The sequence below is a fragment of the Panthera onca genome, chromosome C2 (genome assembly GCF_046562875.1).
Source record: "Panthera onca isolate mPanOnc1 chromosome C2, mPanOnc1 haplotype 2, whole genome shotgun sequence".
NCBI classification, from domain to species: Eukaryota; Metazoa; Chordata; class Mammalia; order Carnivora; family Felidae; genus Panthera; species Panthera onca.
This window is the reverse complement of record NC_138347.1, coordinates 13982153-14002973: the sequence shown is the minus strand read 5'-3', so window position 1 is coordinate 14002973 and position 20821 is coordinate 13982153. Positions and strand designations below refer to the sequence as shown.

Sequence of the window (20821 nt, the reverse complement as noted above, 5' to 3'; positions counted from 1 at the left end):
GCCATCTCCCCCGCCCATCCCCCAGCCAAAATCCCAAAGGGAACCACTTCCTGCCAGGGAACTTGCTCGCTCCGCGCAAACACCCAACTCTGTGCTTCTGCGGAGCCAAACCTCCGGCAGCGGATCTGACTCCCTCCCGCTGCCACAGGGCTCCTCCTGAAGTGGATCACCTAAGGAGAAGCGAGCTAAGCCTGCCCCTCCAGCCCCCGTGCACCTTGCCTACCCACCCCAGCTAATACGCCAGATCCCCAGCAACACAAGCCTGGCAGTGTGCAAGTAGCCCAGACGGGACACGCCACCCCACAGTGAATCCCGCCCCTAGGAGAGGGGAAGAGAAGGCACACACCAGTCTGACTGTGGCCCCAGCAGTGGGCTGGGGGCAGACATCGGGTCGGACTGCGGCCCCGCCCACTAACTCCAGTTATACACCACAGCACAGGGGAAGTGCCCTGCAGGTCCTCACCACTCCAGGGACTCTCCAAAATGACCAAACGGAAGAATTCCCCTCAGAAGAATCTCCAGGAAATAACAACAGCTAATGAACTGATCAAAAAGGATTTAAATAATATAACAGAAAGTGAATTTAGAATAATAGTCATAAAATTAATCGCTGGGCTTGAAAACAGTATACAGGACAGCAGAGAATCTCTTGCCACAAAGATCGAGGGACTAAGGAACAGTCACGAGGAGTTGAAAAACGCTTTAAACGAAATGCAAAACAAAATGGAATCCACGATGGCTCGGCTTGAAGAGGCAGAGGAGAGAATAGGTGAACTAGAAGATAAAGTTATGGAGAAAGAGGAAGCCGAAAGAAAGAGAGATAAAAAAATCCAGGAGTATGAGGGGAAAATTAGAGAACTAAGTGATACACTAAAAAAAAATAATATACGCATAATTGGTATCCCAGAGGAGGAAGAGAGAGGGAAAGGTGCTGAAGGGGTACTTGAACAAATTATAGCTGAGAACTTCCCTGAACTGGGGAAGGAAAAAGGCATTGAAATCCAAGAGGCACAGAGAACTCCCTTCAGACGTAACTTGAATCGATCTTCTGCACGACATGTCATAGTGAAACTGGCAAAATACAAGGATAAAGAGAAAATTCTGAAAGCAGCAAGGGATAAACGTGCCCTCACATATAAAGGGAGACCTATAAGACTCGTGACTGATCTCTCCTTTGAAACTTGGCAGGCCAGAAAGGCTTGGCACGATATCTACAGTGTGCTAAACAGAAAAAATATGCAGCCGAGAATCCTTTATCCAGCAAGTCTGTCATTTAGAATAGAAGGAGAGATAAAGGTCTTCCCAAACAAACAAAAACTGAAGGAATTTGTCACCACGAAACCAGCCCTACAAGAGATCCTAAGGGGGATCCTGTGAGACAAAGTACCAGAGACATCACTACAAGCATAAAACATACAGACATCACAATGACTCTAAACCCATATCTTTCTATAATAACACTGAATGTAAATGGATTAAATGCGCCAACTAAAAGACACAGGGTATCAGAATGGATAAAAAAACAAGACCCATCTATTTGCTGTCTACAAGAGACTCATTTTAGATCTGAGGACACCTTTAGATTGAGAGTGAGGGGATGGAGAACTATTTATCATGCTCCTGGAAGCCAAAAGAAAGCTGGAGTAGCCATACTTATATCAGACAAACTAGACTTTAAATTAAAGGCTGTAACAAGAGATGAAGAAGGGCATTATATAATAATCACAGGGTCTATCCACCAGGAAGAGCTAACTATTATAAATGTCTATGCGCCAAATACCCGAGCCCCCAGATATATAAAACAATTACTCATAAACATAAGCAACCTTATTGATAAGAATGTGGTCATTGCAGGGGACTTTAACACCCCACTTACAGAAATGGATAGATCATCTAGACACACAGTCAATAAAGAAACAAGGGCCCTGAATGATACATTGGATCAGATGGACTTGACAGATATATTTAGAACTCTGCATCCCAAAGCAACAGAATATACTTTCTTCTCGAGTGCACATGGAACATTCTCCAAGATAGATCATATACTGGGTCACAAAACAGCCCTTCATAAGTTTACAAGAATTGAAATTATACCATGCATACTTTCAGACCACAATGCTATGAAGCTTGAAATCAACCACAGGAAAAAGTCTGGAAAACCTCCAAAAGCATGGAGGTTAAAGAACACCCTACTAACGAATGAGTGGGTCAACCAGGCAATTAGAGAAGAAATTAAAATATATATGGAAACAAACAAAAATGAAAATACAACAATCCAAACGCTTTGGGATGCAGCGAAGGCAGTCCTGAGAGGAAAATACATTGCAATCCAGGCCTATCTCAAGAAACAAGAAAAATCCCAAATACAAAACCTAACAGCACACCTAAAGGAAATAGAAGCAGAACAGCAAAGGCAGCCTAAACCCAGCAGAAGAAGAGAAATAATAAAGATCAGAGCAGAAATAAATAATATAGAATCTAAAAAAACTGTAGAGCAGATCAACGAAACCAAGAGTTGGTTTTTTAAAAAAATAAACAAAATTGACAAACCTCTAGCCAGGCTTCTCAAAAAGAAAAGGGAGATGACCCAAATAGATAAAATCATGAATGAAAATGGAATGATTACAACCAATCCCTCAGAGATACAAACAATTATCAGGGAATACTATGAAAAATTATATGCCAGCAAAGTGGACAACCTGGAAGAAATGGACAAATTTCTAAACACCCACACTCTTCCAAAACTCAATCAGGAGGAAATAGAAAGCTTGAACAGACCCATAACCAGCGAAGAAATTGAATCGGTTATCAAAAATCTCCCAACAAATAAGAGTCCAGGACCAGATGGCTTCCCAGGGGAGTTCTACCAGACATTTAAAGCAGAGATAATACCTATCCTTCTCAAGCTATTCCAAGAAATAGAAAGGGAAGGAAAACTTCCAGACTCATTCTATGAAGCCAGTATTACTTTGATTCCTAAACCAGACAGAGACCCAGTAAAAAAAGAGAACTACAGGCCAATATCCCTGATGAATATGGATGCAAAAATTCTTAATAAGATACTAGCAAATCGAATTCAACAGCATATAAAAAGAATTATTCACCATGATCAAGTGGGATTCATTCCTGGGATGCAGGGCTGGTTCAACATTCGCAAATCGATCAACGTGATACATCACATTAACAAAAAAAAAGAGAAGAACCATATGATCCTGTCAATCGATGCAGAAAAGGCCTTTGACAAAATCCAGCACCCTTTCTTAATAAAAACCCTTGAGAAAGTCGGGATAGAAGGAACATACTTAAAGATCATAAAGGCCATTTATGAAAAGCCCACAGCTAACATCATCCTCAACGGGGAAAAACTGAGAGCTTTTTCCCTGAGATCAGGAACACGACAGGGATGCCCACTGTCACCGCTGCTGTTTAATATAGTGCTGGAAGTTCTAGCATCAGCAATCAGACAACAAAAGGAAATCAAAGGCATCAAAATTGGCAAAGATGAAGTCAAGCTTTCGCTTTTTGCAGATGACATGATATTATACATGGAAAATCCGATAGACTCCACCAAAAGTCTGCTAGAACTGATACATGAATTCAGCAAAGTTGCAGGATACAAAATCAATGTGCAGAAATCAGTTGCATTCTTATACACTAACAATGAAGCAACAGAAAGACAAATGAAGAAACTGATCCCATTCACAATTGCACCAAGAAGCATAAAATACCTAGGAATAAATCTAACCAAAGATGTAAAAGATCTGTATGCTGAAAACTATAGAAAGCTTATGCAGGTAATTGAAGAAGATATAAAGAGATGGAAAGACATTCCCTGCTCATGGATTGGAAGAATAAATATTGTCAAAATGTCAATACTACCCAAAGCTATCTACACATTCAATGCAATCCCAATCAAAATTGCACCAGCATTCTTCTCGAAGCTAGAACAAGCAATCCTAAAATTCATATGGAACCACAAAAGGCCCCGAATAGCCAAAGTAATTTTGAAGAAGAAGACCAAAGCAGGAGGCATCACAATCCCAGACTTTAGCCTCTACTACAAAGCTGTCAGCATCAAGACAGCATGGTATTGGCATAAAAACAGACACATAGACCAATGGAATAGAATAGAAACCCCAGAACTAGACCCACAAACGTATGGCCAACTCATCTTTGACAAAGCAGGAAAGAACATCCAATGGAAAAAAGACAGTCTCTTTAACAAATGGTGCTGGGAGAACTGGACAGCAACATGCAGAAGGTTGAAACTAGACCACTTTCTCACACCATTCACAAAAATAAACTCAAAATGGATAAAGGACCTGAATGTGAGACAGGAAACCATCAAAACCTTAGAGGAGAAAGCAGGAAAAGACCTCTCTGACCTCAGCTGTAGCAATCTCTTACTCGGCACATCCCCAAAGGCAAGGGAATTAAAAGCAAAAGTGAATTACTGGGACCTTATGAAGATAAAAAGCTTCTGCACAGCAAAGGAAACAACCAACAAAACTAAAAGGCAACCAACGGAATGGGAAAAGATATTTGCAAACGACACATCGGACAAAGGGCTAGTATCCAAAATCTATAAAGAGCTCATCAAACTCCACACCCGAAAAACAAATAACCCAGTGAAGAAATGGGCAGAAAACATGAATAGACACTTCTCTAAAGAAGACATCCGGATGGCCAACAGGCACATGAAAAGATGTTCAACGTCGCTCCTTATCAGGGAAATACAAATCAAAACCACACTCAGATATCACCTCACGCCAGTCAGAGTGGCCAAAATGAAGAAATCAGGAGACTATAGATGCTGGAGAGGATGTGGAGAAACAGGAACCCTCTTGCACTGTTGGTGGGAATGCAAATTAGTGCAGCCGCTCTGGAAAGCAGTGTGGAGGTTCCTCAGAAAATTAAAAATAGACCTACCCTATGACCCAGCAATAGCACTGCTAGGAATTTATCCAAGGGATACAGGAGTACTGATGCATAGGGGCACCTGTACCCCAATGTTTATAGCGGCACTCTCAACAATAGCCAAATTATGGAAAGAGCCTAAATGTCCATCAACTGATGAATGGATAAAGAAATTGTGGTTTATATACACAATGGAATACTACGTGGCAATGAGAAAAAATGAAATATGGCCTTTTGTAGCAACATGGATGGAACTGGAGAGTGTGATGCTAAGTGAAATAAGCCATACAGAGAAAGACAGATACCATATGGTTTCACTCTTATGTGGATCCTGAGAAACATAACAGAAACCCATGGGGGAGGGGAAGGAAAAAAAAAAAAAAAAAGAGGTTAGAGTGGGAGAGAGCCAAAGCATAAGAGACTGTTAAAAACTGAGAACTGAGGGTTGATGGGGGGTGGGAGGGAGGGCAGGGTGGGTGATGGGTATTGAGGAGGGCACCTTTTGGGATGAGCACTGGGTGTTGTATGGAAACCAATTTGACAGTAAATTTCATATATTAAAAAATAAAAAAATAAATAAATAAATAAATAAATAAATAAATTTTGAGCTACAACCTAGGAAATGAATCTTTAACAATTTTATTTCAATATCTGTGGCTCTGCAAAAGTCAACACAATACTTGACTAGGAAAGATCAATAGAAAAAGTTGTTGTATTCATTCATTAAACTATGGACTGCTAAACACTGGAAAAAAAAAAAATAAAGCTGTAAAAAGCACTTAAATAATTCAACTTTTTTTGATAGAAAGTTAAATAGGGGTGTTACATGGGGTGCAGTTTTGGTTGTAAAATAATTAAATTAGATGAACCAAACACTAAACTCTTCCTAAATAGTTCTTGCAAACTGAAAGCATTTAATTGGCTCATTATCAGTGGTTTCCTCTCAGCTATTTCAAGATTGCATATGAAGTATATGCTGGCCAAACTAATAGATTGGAATGAGCAGAGAAGATGTAGTGGTTTGAATAGGGGCCCCAAAATTATATGTCCAAGTCCTGACCCCCAGTACCCATAAATATGGCCTCTTTGGAAATAGAGTTTTTGAAGATATAACTGAGTTAAGGATCTTGAGATGAGATCATCTTCGGTTTAAGGTGGACCCTGACTCCAAGACAAATATCCTTGTAAGAAACAGCAAAGGAGAGACAGAGACACAGGAGAAGCCCAAGTGAGATGGAAACAGAGATTGGAGATGTTTCCACAAGCTAAGGAATGGCAGGAGCCCCGAGAAGCTAAGGAAAGGCATCTTCCCTAGAGCCTTCCAAGGGAGCATGACCCTGCAACCCCTTTATTTTGGACTTGTGGCCTCCACAATTGTGAGAAAATAAATTTCTGTTGTCTTAAGACCTCCAGTGTGTACTGATTTATTCCAGCAGCCATAGATGCCTAATACAGAAGGCACCATGGAGATACGACAATACTTTAAAGGATGAGAAAATAGTCAGCAGGAAAAAGAAAAAGAACTAGCAAATGTGTTTAGCTATGAAATCCCAAGGCATTCTAGTTTGAATGAATTGCCCTGTTTGTGCAAGCAAATGGTCAACATATAACAGAAAGGTAATCATGGTCTGGTAAGGTATAGATTGGCAACCTAAGAAATACAGACTTCAAGGAGCAAAGACAGTAGTTTACATGTATGTTTTCTTCAACGTTTATAAAGACCTTTCTTTCACATTGTGTTTAAATTCTACAGCAATACTACTAATTAAGCAGCCAGGATATTATATGAATTTATAGGTAGACATAGTTTCACCTCTAGATGTTGAGCAACCTTTTCAAGGTTATACAGCTCATGAGTAGCTCTCAAAAACATAACTTTTTCACTCCTAGTTCAATGCCCTATCCATTACACCTTGATGATTTTAATAAATTATTAGGAACTAATAAAGTTTGATTATGAGATCACAATGGTGCAATAAGAAAATTAATTTGGATAAGAGGTTATAATTAGGGAAACTTATTAGCTAGCTATTATAACGGCCAGGTATGAGATAATAAAGGCCTAGGTCAAGGTACTGTTAATGCCAATACACAAGTACACATGAAGGAAATGTTGAGAAAGAGCCAACATATTTTAAACAATGTGTCTCTTGTCTTCCCAAATTTTGTCATATTCTCTCAAATCCTTTTCTCATTTTAAATTTTATATAAATATTATTTGCATTCATTTCTACCTAAATATAGTACGTTTATTTCTGTTTATAGTATGTTCTTTCCACCCCACCCCCAAAAGGACTAGCAACCACTCCTAACCTCCTTGTTGTGTCAAGTAGGATTTAACTTATATGAAATCTAACAAAAGATCTTAGGATTAAAATCGGTCAGATACACATACACACACGCATGTATGTATGTGTGTCAGTCACCTAACCATATTGTGCCTATACAAGCAAAAAGCCTTCCCTGATGACACACACCACACACACTGAAAGAGACTAAAAGAAACCATTATGGGTCTGGCAGAATGAGAGAGAAGGTAAGCTAAGGCTGCACCCTGAAATTTGAAAAACCTACTTTTTTATATAACAGCTATTTAAAGTATGGAGATTGGACACATCCTGAAAACTCAAAAAAAAAAAGATGGCTAACACAGAAAGTCACATTTTTTTTTTTTCTGAGAGGGAGAAAGAGAACAGGAGCAGGGGAGGGACAAAAGGAGAGACAGAATCTCAGCAGGCTTCACACCCAGCCTGGAGCCCAATGTGGGGGGCTCAGTCTCACAACCATCAGATCATGACCTCAGCCAAAAATCGAGAGTGGGACACTTAACCAACTGAGCCACCCAAGCGCCCCAGAAAGTGACATTTTAACAAAAGAATTCCGTGTCCAATTTGGTATATACACCATAATGCATGGCTTTATGGGGTGTGTTTAACAGGACCCTGTTCCTTCCAGATATTCCAGGGGGAAAAGTTTCAGGGATACATTCCAAGTTATATTCCACCCTTAGAGAGTCACAATGTATATTACCATATTAAAAGCTCAGATAAAATCTATAGCAAAGAGCCCAGCTTAACTTTCAATCGCCCAGCATTTTTCAAATTTATTTCACTTTATATATGCTTCCCTATTACAGTACTTATTTCATGTGAGCTGGTTGTTTATATATCTGCTTCCTCACTATATTTGAATCTTCATAAGAGAGAAAGACTGTCAAAGTACTATCATATATTTAAAAATATTAGCTGGATGAGTGAATGCTTAACTGAGCAATTGCTTTCAACTATAAAGTCATTCTAGTGTCCCCTGACCTTAAACGCATAAATGACACCTCAGAGTTACTGGAAACTCCCTGCTCAATATGTCTCTGAGTTCATCTTCTATCTCAGGGAAATATGCAAAGTTAGGAGATAAAATGAGAAAATAAAGCCATCAAATAAGAAATAAAAGAAGGAAAGGAGTAGGAGGAGAATCTAATCATAATTCTAAACCATCAATTTTCCCCTTGACCTTGAAGAGGCCAGTCAGCAGCTTTGAAAAATCACTCACTTGATAGGTTCTACACAGAAATAAGTTCTCTGAAGAAAAAGAATCAGGAAATGATTCTAAAATGCCAAAGGTTTGGGGTTGTTTTGCAATGGGTTTATTTGCATTCAAATGCCACATCTCACTTTGAAAGGCCCAAAACTACCCATCAAAATATTACACAGCTCGGTCAGCACTATTCACTCAGAAATGCAGTTTGGCTTTCCAATTACCTTTGCACCAGAGATATAGGCAGCCTTGAACCACTTCACTGAGAGCCTTTCATATAGAACATGGTCTAGACATGCTAATTTAGTAGTATCTGTGGAACAACCTTAACTTTGAATCCGAGAATTTGATCAGCCAGCCTGTCTGACGCTTCATCTTACACAATGTAGAAGATGAACAATTTAATGATCCATTAAAATTATGCTGCACTGGCTCTTGTGCAAGTCATATGGGTACTTCTATTTTTCTTCTTAAGATTTGTGTAACTGTCTTGGTCTTTTCACACTTATCTTACACTAGAGAAACGGTGAAATCCACCTTGCAGGCTGGCTTCTCTGAGTGGCGCAGCACTGCTCTTCGTCAGTGTTTTCCAAAATATCTTTCACAAAATGATAGCCCTACCAGATGCTCTGAGATAAAAAGGGTTTCATTAAAAAGAAATAAATAAATGAAAGAAAGAAAAGAAAAAAGATAGATTAGATAGATGATAGATAGATGATAGATATAGATAGATAGATGATAGTGATGATAGAGACAATAGATGAACATCTCTGCATCATATATCTCTCTAGCAGAGATTCATAGCACATTGTGGAAATATTAAAAATCTGAAAGGCATGGGGAAATAAATCATGTAAAATTAATTGCATCTGAACTTCTCAAACACTTTCCTCCTTTTTCCCATTCCAAAATTAATGCAAAATCAAGGAAGACTTCCACTGAGTTTTTTACAGATAAATTATAGGATCCCAGTTACTTTTGAATTTCAGATAAACAACAAAATTTTACTACAGGTATGTCCCAACTCTTGTCCCAAATGGGGCATGCCTTTACTAAAAAAATATTTTAAAAAGACTATGGCTAGTGGTACAGAGAATTAGACACAATAGAGGATGAAGAAAGTAGGGAAGATGGCCCCAAGTGGTAAGAAGAACAAGCTAGAACAGAATCTTCAGCTAGACTAGCTTGCCACTGGTCAGTTGTATACCAGTTTAGCCTTACTGCACCATTGGGGTGCAGTAACTCCCCACAACCTGTGAGGGCTGTGGAGGCTCATGTCAAACAGGACAGGACAGACATCAGAAGGAGTCAGTCAGCCTCTGTGGTTGGATAGCTGGCTATGTCCTCTAGAGTAGAGCAGTTCCCTAAGGGAAACTTATTACATTTAGGATTTCCAGGTACCAAATAAAAATATAGTACTCCCTGTTACATTTGTATTTCAGATAAACTACAGGTGTGTAAGACCTTTGTTGAAGAATAAAGAATCTAATAGTGGCGACATAGCTTATGATACTCCTGGATAGATTACTTGCAGTATAACTCATTAAGAAAGGAGAATGAATAAGGAGTCACAAAATTTTCATATTCATATTTAAAAAACACTCAATTAGAAGCCATTTAGTGTGTCCAACACTGACTATATTTATATACAAGTCATTCCATTTCTATTTCCTCATTGTTAAATAACAGAGTTGTATATTACTATCAAAGTCTCTTCCAGCACTGACTTCTTTCAAAAGATAGTTACACAATGAAAATACGGGCCAGAATGAAGGACTAGGTAATATAAGATGATGTAGTTTATACTAAATAGAGGAAAATAGAACATCGCTTCATTTATGGAACTGTTGCCTGGTCAATTCCCATCTTATTTCAAGTTAGAAATATCTCAATTATTCCCAGGCCTTGTAGCCATTACCTGAATTAGTTCCTTTTAAATGAGCACTAATTGTTTACATCTCAATTTTTGTCTAGAAGTATTTTCCTTGGATTTAAAAAATAATGTTTTCTAGGGGGTGCCTGGGCAACTCAGTCAATTAAGAGTCTGACTCTTGGTTTCAGCTCAGATCATGATCTCATGGTTCATTAATTCAAGCCACGTATCCAACTCACTGCTCTCAGTGCAGAGTCTGCTTTGGATCCTCTGTCTCTCTCTCCCTGTCTGTCTGTCTGTCTGTCTCTCTCTCTCTCTCTCTCTCTCTCAAATATAAATAAACATTAAAAAAAAATAAAAAATAATGTCTCCTAGAAAGACAGATCCTTAAATGCTGTAAGCAACCCATGAATATATTAGATTAGTGCCTAAAGGCATCCCTTTCCAAAAAGAGATATTTTCCTAAAACAGGTCTCCTTTGACAGACAGCTGGAAATAGAAGTCTAATTCAGATTCACTCACCACTTTCAGGGTGCTTACTATGAGTCAGAGTTTCACATTACACTCTTCATTCTTACAAATATTGCAGACACAGGCTCTCAGTTCACCAGACCCACCTTCTCTTCCTTTTTTGCCCACACATGGACCATATGAACCAATTCTTTGCACTTAAGTGTGGCCCACATGACTGGGAACTTGCCAATGGAGTGTGAGCAGAAGGCACTTTCCAGTCTGGCTTGTGAAAAGTACATCATATATAAGATGAACTACATTAATCATGGTTCTCCAGAGAAATAGAGCCAATAGGAATATGTATATATACATATATATACATATATTCATATGTATATATTGCTCCAGCTTCTGTTTCTCTGGAGAACCATTATAAATATAGTACCTCAATTATTAATTAAACTTTCAATTATAGAAATGAATAAGAACCTAAAAACTCAAATATTATATTATGATTACTTAGCATAATGTATACATAATAATATAGTGTTTGAGTTTTTAGGTTCCTATTCATTTCTATAATTGAAAGTATAATTAATAATTGAGGTACTATATTTATAATAGTTCTCCTGAGAAACAGAACCAGAGTAATACATATATGTATATATATATATATACACATATATGTGTGTGTGTGTGTATATATGTATATATATGTATATGTATATATGTATATGTATATATATGTGTGTGTATTTATATTTGTATATTTATTTATATATTTGTATATTCATTTATATATTTATTAGAGATATTTATATATACATTCTGCTGGGAATTAAGAATGTTTGGCCACCAAGTCTAAAGGCATCCCTCAGGCAATAAGCACATTTTGATATTTTTTGACAAGGAAAATGGCATGATCACAATTGTGCCTTGATAGTCTTATGAGTTGATTTGTACCTTCAAACATTTCTACACTGAAGTCCTAACCTACACTTCAGAATGTGACCTTGTTTGGAAATAGATATAATTGTAGATCTAATTAGTTAAAATGAGGTCATACTTGAAGGAGGGTAGGCCCCTACTTCAGCATGACTGGTGTCCTTACAAAAAGGGAAAATTTGGGGTGCCTGGGTGGTTCAGTCAGTTAAGCGTCCAACTCTTGATTTTGGCTCAGGTTATGATCTCTTGTGAAATTGAGCCCCACGTTGGGTTTCTGTGCTGGGCATGGAGCCTGCTTAAGATTGTCTCTCTCCTTCTCTCCCTGCCCCTACCTGACTCACACACACACACTCTGTCTCTCTCAAGAAAAAAAAAAAAAAAAAGGGAAAATTTGGACACAGACACAGACACACAAACACACATAGGGAGAATGTCATGTGAAGATGAAGACAGCTATCAGGGTCCTTCTAAAAGCCAAGGAACACCAAAGATGGCCAGCGAACCACCAGAAGCTCCGGGAGAGGAATGGAACAGATTCTCCCTCACGGCCTCAGTAGGAATGAATCCTGCTGACACCTTGATCTTAGGCAACCAGTCTCCAGACTGTGAGACAATCAGTTTCTGTTGTTCAAGCTCCCCAGTTTATGATACTTTGTTATGGAGGCCTTGGCAAGCTAATATGGACAGATGGGGTACACCGTCCTGAGAGGACAGAGAAACAGTGGGATCACTTAGGGGCTGATGCACTGCTGGAGTATAAGTTATGACTGCCCGTTGCAAGCAGGGATAGAGGAAATGCTAAGAACTATTCCATCTCTAAGGAATCAAACGGTGGAATTAGGGAAAAGAGAAGTAAAACGTGGTGACAGGATTTCCATCCTAGGTCACTTGGAAGACAGTGGCAGCGTTAACCAAGAGGCAAGACTGAATACAATGAGAAGTTTTTGTACAAGAATATCTCATTTTAGTGGTGTAGGTCTTCTCTGCCATGATGCAATTGATGTGTTCCCAAGAAAACTTGTATGAAGATGTTTAATGGAGGGAAAATGGGGGTTAGGGGCTAGACATTCAGATCCAAGCTGATAAAGCCACTTTTTCTGAAGAAATTTCAATAGTAAACTGTTTTATGGTAGAAAGTTTGTGGCTATGAAATCAAAACACCTCCAAGCAAATCCTAACCTGACCCCACCCAGCTCTTGTTCCAGAGGATCACCTGCCTTTTTCCAGGGGCACTAGAACTACCATTAGCACAATTCGGATGCTGCGTTGTCCCTTTTATTTTCCATTTCCACAGTAAAGCGCAGAACTTCCACAAAGCCATTGTATTTGCTTATAATAGCTCTTCGCCTGTGCTAATGGGAGTTGGTTCCTGATCACAATTGTTGTATAATCTGAAGCAATTCAGATTATATCCCTAATTCATAAATCATATGATTCATATGATTTATGAATTATATCATAATCATATCCCTAATTCATAAACTACATTATGACCAATTTGAGTTTTGAAAATGTCTTTGAATTTTATTAGAAGACGTATTTCTGGAAATGCCTAGCAGGCTGTTAAATACAGGAGAATAGAGCATATCAAAGATGTTAGAGCGAGCGATCTTACTAAATAAGGATCCTATCCCCATGAAAGCTAACACAAGGCCCTTCAGATATGAAGGCATTTATAAATTCCTAAGCATAAGATATAGTTTCCAAAAATATCAAGAGACCAAGTAGATATTTACCAAGGCTAAGGTCAGATCGCAGAGCCTACCTTCTCTGAATGCAGAGAGCAGTTTTAGGGGGCACCAGTCTGGGTCTGTACCCCAATTTGTCAACCATCCTTTCTTGCCGTTCAACCAATTACTAGTACACTTTCCCTTGACTGTTATAAGCTTTAGGTCTCCTAGATTTAAAGCCAAATATCCCAGAGGTTGGTTGTGTTTTCAGTTTTTATCATAGTTGTAATGTAAATAAGCTTCATATATGAAACAATGTAGAGAAGCTTACCCTTTATTTATGTGATGTAGCACCTTGGGAAGCCCTTACAAGCATTTGTAGGGGAAAAGCAAAGTACATAGAACCCCTAAGGCAAAGATATAGAAGAAAATATAAAAGTTCTGTAGAAATTATTCTTAACTAAGCTATGAGCTTCATGAGGGCAAGAATCATAGCAGTGTTGTTTACTACCACGCACCAGCACCTTGCACAGAAGCTGGGACATTAGAGATAAGTTAGTTGTGAGGAAGGGAGGGAGGAAGGGAGGGAGAGGAGGAGGGAAGGAGGGGTTTGGCTCTGAACTGAACATGATAATGTTCCAGACACAATGACCCAGGAACTTCATAATGTCTAAAATTCAATTTTAAGTTGTTTTCCTCACTAGAATACCAATGCCATCTAGGTCCCAGATTTTCTGTAAAGTCTGTTGTTAGATACACAAATACCTTGTGTAAGTGGATTCTGTGGACAGCAAGGGAAGGAAGTTGGGCTAAGATGTCTGAATCATTACAGTTGGAACAGAAACAGACTATGGTATAGGAAGAAGATCCATAAAATGAACTAATTCTTCTAAAGTAAAAGTTCAGAGGGGCACCTGGATGGCTCAGTCGATTAAACGTCTGACTTTGGCTCAGGTCACGAACTCAAGGTTTGTGGGTTCGAGCTCTATATCACGCTATGTGCTGACAGCTCAGAGCCTGGAGCCTGCTTCGGATTCTGTGTCTCCCCCTCTCTCTGTCCCTCCCTCCACCCCCAGTGCTCTGTCTCTCTCCCTCAAAAATCAATAAACATTTAAAAAAAAATTTTTTTAAATAAAAATTCAGAGCCAGAGGGATTAGGAAAGGAAACAGTAAGGCATCTCCTCCCAGCATCTCAACCCAGATTCCTGAGAAATGCCAGGAGTAGCCAGGACTTCCACCAAAGAAGGAAAGGAGATGAGAATGCCAGGTTCACTTTAATATCAAATGGCAGGATGCCTCAGCTGACAGCTGGGAGACACACACATTACCTCGGTTTATTCCTGAAAAGAGAGGCATGAGATGCTACCATTCTCCCCATTTTACAGATGAGCTAAGGTTTAGAGAGCTTAACGAACCTGCAGCCAAGCGACAGAACTGGGATTCGAACTGAAGACCGTCAAATCACTTCCCTACCATGACAGGATATTACATACATACAAGACATGTTTCTAGGCCCCAGACCAAGAAGAGAAAGAAGTCATTGCCCTATCTTTTAAAAGCCAGCCCTCAAAGGCAAACACTGAAACTTTATCATTTATTGTGAAATAAAACAAAGAATGGAGAGACTTTTCAAAGTTCAAGTACAAAGAGAATAGCTCTAACAGCAAATCAGAGAACTCCCCAAACAGAAATAAAGGCAAGGAAATAGGTTGGCAGGATAGCTACATCATCCTTGAACACTCACACCATGCAATAATACCCCGAGCAAAACTTTACTCATAGCAGTGTGTAAAATCTTTGCTATTATATATTAGTAATATACAAATCTATTGAGATGATTAGCCATCTAAATAAAAAAGAAATGGAAGGCATCTCTGTCCTTACAATTTTTTATTGAAAAATTAGAAAGCTAGAGAATAAAAAACAAACAAATTAAATATGTTTTCAATCTCTGAAAACTTTGAATTTTCCAGATCACAGTGAAATGGCGGAAATAAACAATCAGTGAGAGTCATGTGAACAATAGCTTTGCAGGAGCCATTGAGGGTTTCCCCCAGGGATTTATATGTTAGAATAAACCAGAACTTATCTGAAATCCAGAGTTTGACTTTTAAAGACAATGGGTATGGAAATAATACATAATAAAAACCATGTCTTGCCTTAATGAGATATTACTGTGACTCATAGATACTAACATGTCTTTGGAGGAATCCTTACTTCTCAGAGTAGAGTCAGTAATGGGAAAAACTTGAAAACATTCCATCTATCTGGAAATCATCTATACCTCTCTGAAAAACTATTAGTGAAATAAGAAAACCATTTTGCTGTCAACAGAGGTCGCCAATCAGACTCTGCCACAAGCACTAAGGTCCACTGTTATGAGAAAAGGCTCTCTGCTCACGGAACACACACCTTGTATGTCTCCATTTTCTGTAAAAATCTTCCTCATCTGTGTCTCCTTTAGCGACTCTGAAAAGAAAATAGAGATGTGTTTCTGGACATAACAGAGGATAAGGACAAAAGCAAACCAGTCGGTAGCCAGTTCTCACTTTAAAATAAAGCAAAAAGAATTAGCAGTGGACCACCAGCCCAGATGGTTTGTTTAATCAGTACGTGGGTTCCAGTAGAGAACAAGCACAAAATAAGGTTCTTGTTGAAACAAACCACCGTGTGTTTTTGAAGGTTGTTTTTAAGTCTCTCTTGCCCAGATTTACTAACACCTGGAGATTTGATTTACTCAGAGCATTTTGGGGAGATCTACTAACCCTCGGCAGCAAGTGAGGGAAATATAGAGCTGGAGCCACCCTTTGATGCCCTGAATCTCAGGCCTTGGAAACCAACTTCCCCACCCTTCTTCCTACTCACTCTGTCCTATCTGATCATGGAGGGATCTTCTGCAAAGTTTTCCACTATGGTTCTCTGATAAAGTAAGACTCTGAGACTCTAATAGACTCTGTTGCCCCCTTCACTGTATAATTCCCCAAACTACTTGGTTACCCAGGTAACTTTTCTTTTGCCCACATGGAAATTATTCTGTACACCCATAAAAACTGAGTGAATATGGAAGACACATCACTGTATACCACTACACGTCCAAAGATTCTCTGACCAACTAAAAGACCAGATATTCCCTTGCTTGTCCTGAAACACAATGACTGAACCCGTACTCTAGGCTCAGAAAAGAAAGTCAGACACTGATCAGCAAGGATGGTTCACAGACAGCAAAAACCCTTGCAAATAAAGAACTCTATTGAGACATACGTTTGCAATGCCAAATAAGCAGGTTTATTGAGAAAATACAGAGCGAGACAAGTTCCTTTCCTCAGAGGCACAAAAGCAGAAGCCAAAAGACACAGCAGCAAGGTCAAAACACGTCAAAACCAGCAGAGACCGGAGTATGGGAAGTGAAGTTTCTGGAAACATCCAGACGCATATGCACCACCAGTGATCAACCCTTAAAATAAGCTTGGTGCTAGCCAGAAAACTCATAGATTGCCAAAGGCAGCTTATTCAGAGCTAGCAGCCAAGCAGTCAGGCAGTCAGAAGAGGGATCAGCAATGAAGAGCTGTTCAGGGACAGGCAGCATCCTGGACGAGCCTGGAAACACAGCTGGCAGGTCCTGGAGTCTTGATTCGCTCACTGGCTCCTACACACTTAGCAAGTTCTTCGACAGCTGGACATGCAGGACCGCTGGTACGTCCTGGAGCCCCCGCAGGCTGGTTGGCAGACAGTGGAGACTCCTCCCACTGGCTGGCACACATTAGAGATGCCACCCAGGGGCTGACAGCCACTGGAGACAAAGGTGAGTGGCCGGCTGTAGGTGGTCGAGCAAGGATTAGAGACACAGGTGGTCTGTCGAGAGCAGGTCACCTGTCCGAGGCTGGAGATGCAAGGATTTTGCTGGTGACAGGTTGGCTGGCAAACAGTGGGCTCACAGGTGGTCCCCTGACAGTGGTCCAGGAGCCAGGAGCCAGTTTGGAAGGAACTGGGCAAATAGATGCCGCTCAGGCAGTCGGCATCCTGGGTAGAAGCCGTGGCAACCGGGGCCACTGGGACAGCGCAGTGTCCTCCAATTGGCCTGGAAGAGCAGTTTCTTGTGAAACAGTTGTAGGACATGGTGCCAGACAGAGAGCTGTGGGTAACTTGCTGAAGCAAGCTTCTGAATTGTGAATGTCCCTCCAGGCTCCCGGGCTTTTATATATCCTTGCTGGTGGGTGGGGCTCCCGCCCTGGTCTTCCTGGCTTCTTTGGCCCAGGCCAGTGTGCCTTAGAACATCTTGTGAATCCCTAGGTTAATTGTCTCTCGAAAAGCCTTCATCCTCATAAAGATACTTTAGTAGTTTGGTAACTAAATCATAAGGCTTCTGAACTGTACTTAGTCCCAGGATTAAGAAGGTTACCTGACAGCTTCAAAGCTCTCCGTCACCCCAGCCCACATTTGGCCCCTCCTTCATCTTGCGTGGATACAATGAGTGTCGATCTGACAGTGACACCAAACACGCCACCAGCCTACCATCACACACTCTCTCCCTTCTGACTAGGACTCATTACGAACCCACACCCTGCCCGGTTGTTGTTGGTGCTTAATACGTTTTAAGCATAACTTAATCAGCCACTCTTCCATAGCTAACGGGGCTTCCAATGGACAAGGAGCCTCCCTGAATATGCTTCAAGATGACAATGACAAGGCCTGTCAGGAAAAAGGACACAAGGACTTATGTTTGGAGTCTGAGCTGGCTCAGAAAATTAATCAAGCGACTGGAGCAAGACACATTCAGGAAGAGTAGAACCCTTTATGTTCAAGCAGCAAAGCAAATTAGAAGCTAATTAAGTGACTGCATTTGTAGCCAAGTCCCTTTCTAAATAAATTGATGAGCTTTATTCCTAAAATTTTTAATCTAATGATAATGGATAAAAGTGACTCATAAGACTCATTAATATGCCAGTGGAATAGGCTTAAATTTTTTTAAAAAAATTCTTAATGTTTATTTATTTTTGACAGAGAGAGAGACAGACAGACAGACAGACAGAGCATGAGTCGGGGATGGGCAGAGAGAAAGGGAGACACAGAATCCGAAGCAGGCTCCAGGCTCCGAGCTGTCAGCGCAGAGCCTGACGCGGGGCTCAAACTCATGGACTATGAGATCGTGACCTGAGCCAAAGTCGGACACTCAACCAACTGAGCCACCCAGGCGCTCCAGCTTAGTTAAGTTTTAAAATTATTATAATGTTAATTTAAAAGGGTACAGTGTCTTTCTCCCAAGATGCTCAATATATTCAAAAGATATTTATTTTCACACAAACGCTTAGAGATAGCATGCGTTTTTATCACGGACAAGCCAAGGCTCTTGTAGGGATTGTCTACATGAGGGATAAGTGGAGGAGCCCATGGGAGAAAGCAGGAACTTAATCAATATTTGGTAATAAGCGAATGTGTAAACAGTGTGCTATAATATTTAATTATGCTTTTTATTCCTGGGGAAACCATATAAGGATATCATTCCCCTTGATCTCATCTCACTACAAGATAGTCAATTCTGTACACCTAAATGACCCATCCTCTCCATGCACCTGTTTAAAACCATTTTACTTCTAGCAAAATAAGTCACTGTAACACAGCTTACGTGGCCAGTGATATTTCTATATCAAAACAGCCGTAAGATCTGACTCAGTCTGTAAACTGGCTTCCTTGGGGTAGGAGAGAGGGACAATCGTGGATTTACATATCTTTGAGGGCTACAGATAGACTATGTTTTAAACATCCACAAAACAAACAGCTTTGTGTTAGAACTCACTGGAAGTCCCTTTGCAGAATGCTTCATTCGTCTCCATTCATTCCACTAAAGCCACTTAGCAAGCTCCCCAAGTTTCTAATTGGAGGCTAGTAACACACCCAAACAAGATGATGCTGTGCTGTGGGCTGTATTGTAATTCCCAGGGATCAGACCGTCTCTCCCTCCGGGACTGTCAGAGTGTTCTCAGGCAGAGGGAGAAATTAACGAGATGACTACCTTCCACAATGTTTTAACTATGGTCTTCCCACCGTGGGGAATGTCCCAGTTAGCGTTTGAAGGTCAGAGTCCCTGGTCACTGGGGCTGGTTTTCTTGTTTTAAATGGATGAGCAGTTTATAGGCTTCTACCAGCTATGAATTCACTGCCTGCTATGGAAAAGTACTTAATCATGCAAATGAATCAGAAGCCAAAAGTAGAGTCAGTACTAAAGTCACACAGACGTTTGCGTTTCCCACAGCCACAATTCTGAGATGGTAGAGATTTTTATAACTCACTACTCTGTCTTGATTCTTCTTTCCACTGAAAGTTGAAAATGGCAAATAGAAGAGTGTTAGAAAATATCTTCCCTCAGCTTCAAGAGAAAAGGAAATGAACATTTTGGGGGGCACAAGACCTTCTTTCAGGCGTTGGTTAGAGGCTTTCCATTCTCCATCATATTAAATGCTTCCAGAAACGCTCCGGAGTAAGATATCATGCCGTGTGAAGGAGTTAAAGTTCAGGCAGGTTGAATGGCTCACCAAAATCATGCACTTCATATGTCACTAAGTGGAGATTCAAATAAGACAGAGCTAGGAGATATCAACCTGCACTGGGTCTATTTAGACACGATGAGATGCCTTCATTAAAGTTTCAGCAAAAAGTTCTAGAAAGAATCATTCAATCAGCATTCCATTAATGATACTACAAAGAATGTAGTCCTCATTTCTCTTCCACTTTCATCAATAACAAAAAACAAATAAAACTTTTAAATAGTAAGTTGCAAGCAGTGCTCTCCTTGCATTTCATGTCATTTCATTTATATAGCTTTGACAATTTTTGCTTCATTAGAACGAAATGCAAGGTCACTACAAAGCAGGAAGAGACAGAGAGCCATCAATAGCTTGCAGCTACAATTTGAAATTACAATTATCTGTAACGGTGGCAATGGCACACAACTAATTGTTCAACAACAGCAGAGAAGTGAATCGAGCTTGCAGGTATAAGTGGCAAGACCTTTCTGAAGAAAACAGGACTCACAGACTCTGAAATCATCTGAAATCACTTTAAAATGACATTTCGTAAGTTGTCTTCTCGTAGCCACAAAGTACACCAAAGCAATTATTTCACTTAGTAATTAAATCCACGGGATCTACTCCAACAGATTGCTTCCTATTTAACACCTGTACCATGGCAGGCAGGCTCTCTGGAAAACAGATAAGGCTGGTGCCTTACACTATCCAAGGTAGAGGGAGGAAAGCTACTAATACTCCTGTGCATTCTAGTTTTGGATGCAAGCATTTAGCCACATCCTTTGAAATGCCTGTAAGTTGCAAAAGTGAAGAAACTCACAATGACAACCACCTGCAGCTTGAAGAAACTCCACACAAATCTATGATTTGGTTAACTGCAATCAACAAATCATCCCTCCATTGGAATG

General features: G+C 40.0%; 1 protein-coding gene across 1 annotated transcript; it reads right to left on the bottom strand.

The window, feature by feature from the left end:
* Positions 1-16411: 16411 nt before the first annotated feature.
* Positions 16412-18313, bottom strand: KRTAP11-1 (keratin associated protein 11-1). The gene has a single exon (XM_060638005.3). It carries the CDS (start codon positions 17506-17508, stop codon positions 17047-17049), a length of 462 nt encoding a protein of 153 aa, XP_060493988.1. The 5' UTR covers positions 17509-18313; the 3' UTR covers positions 16412-17046.
* Positions 18314-20821: the final 2508 nt, after the last annotated feature.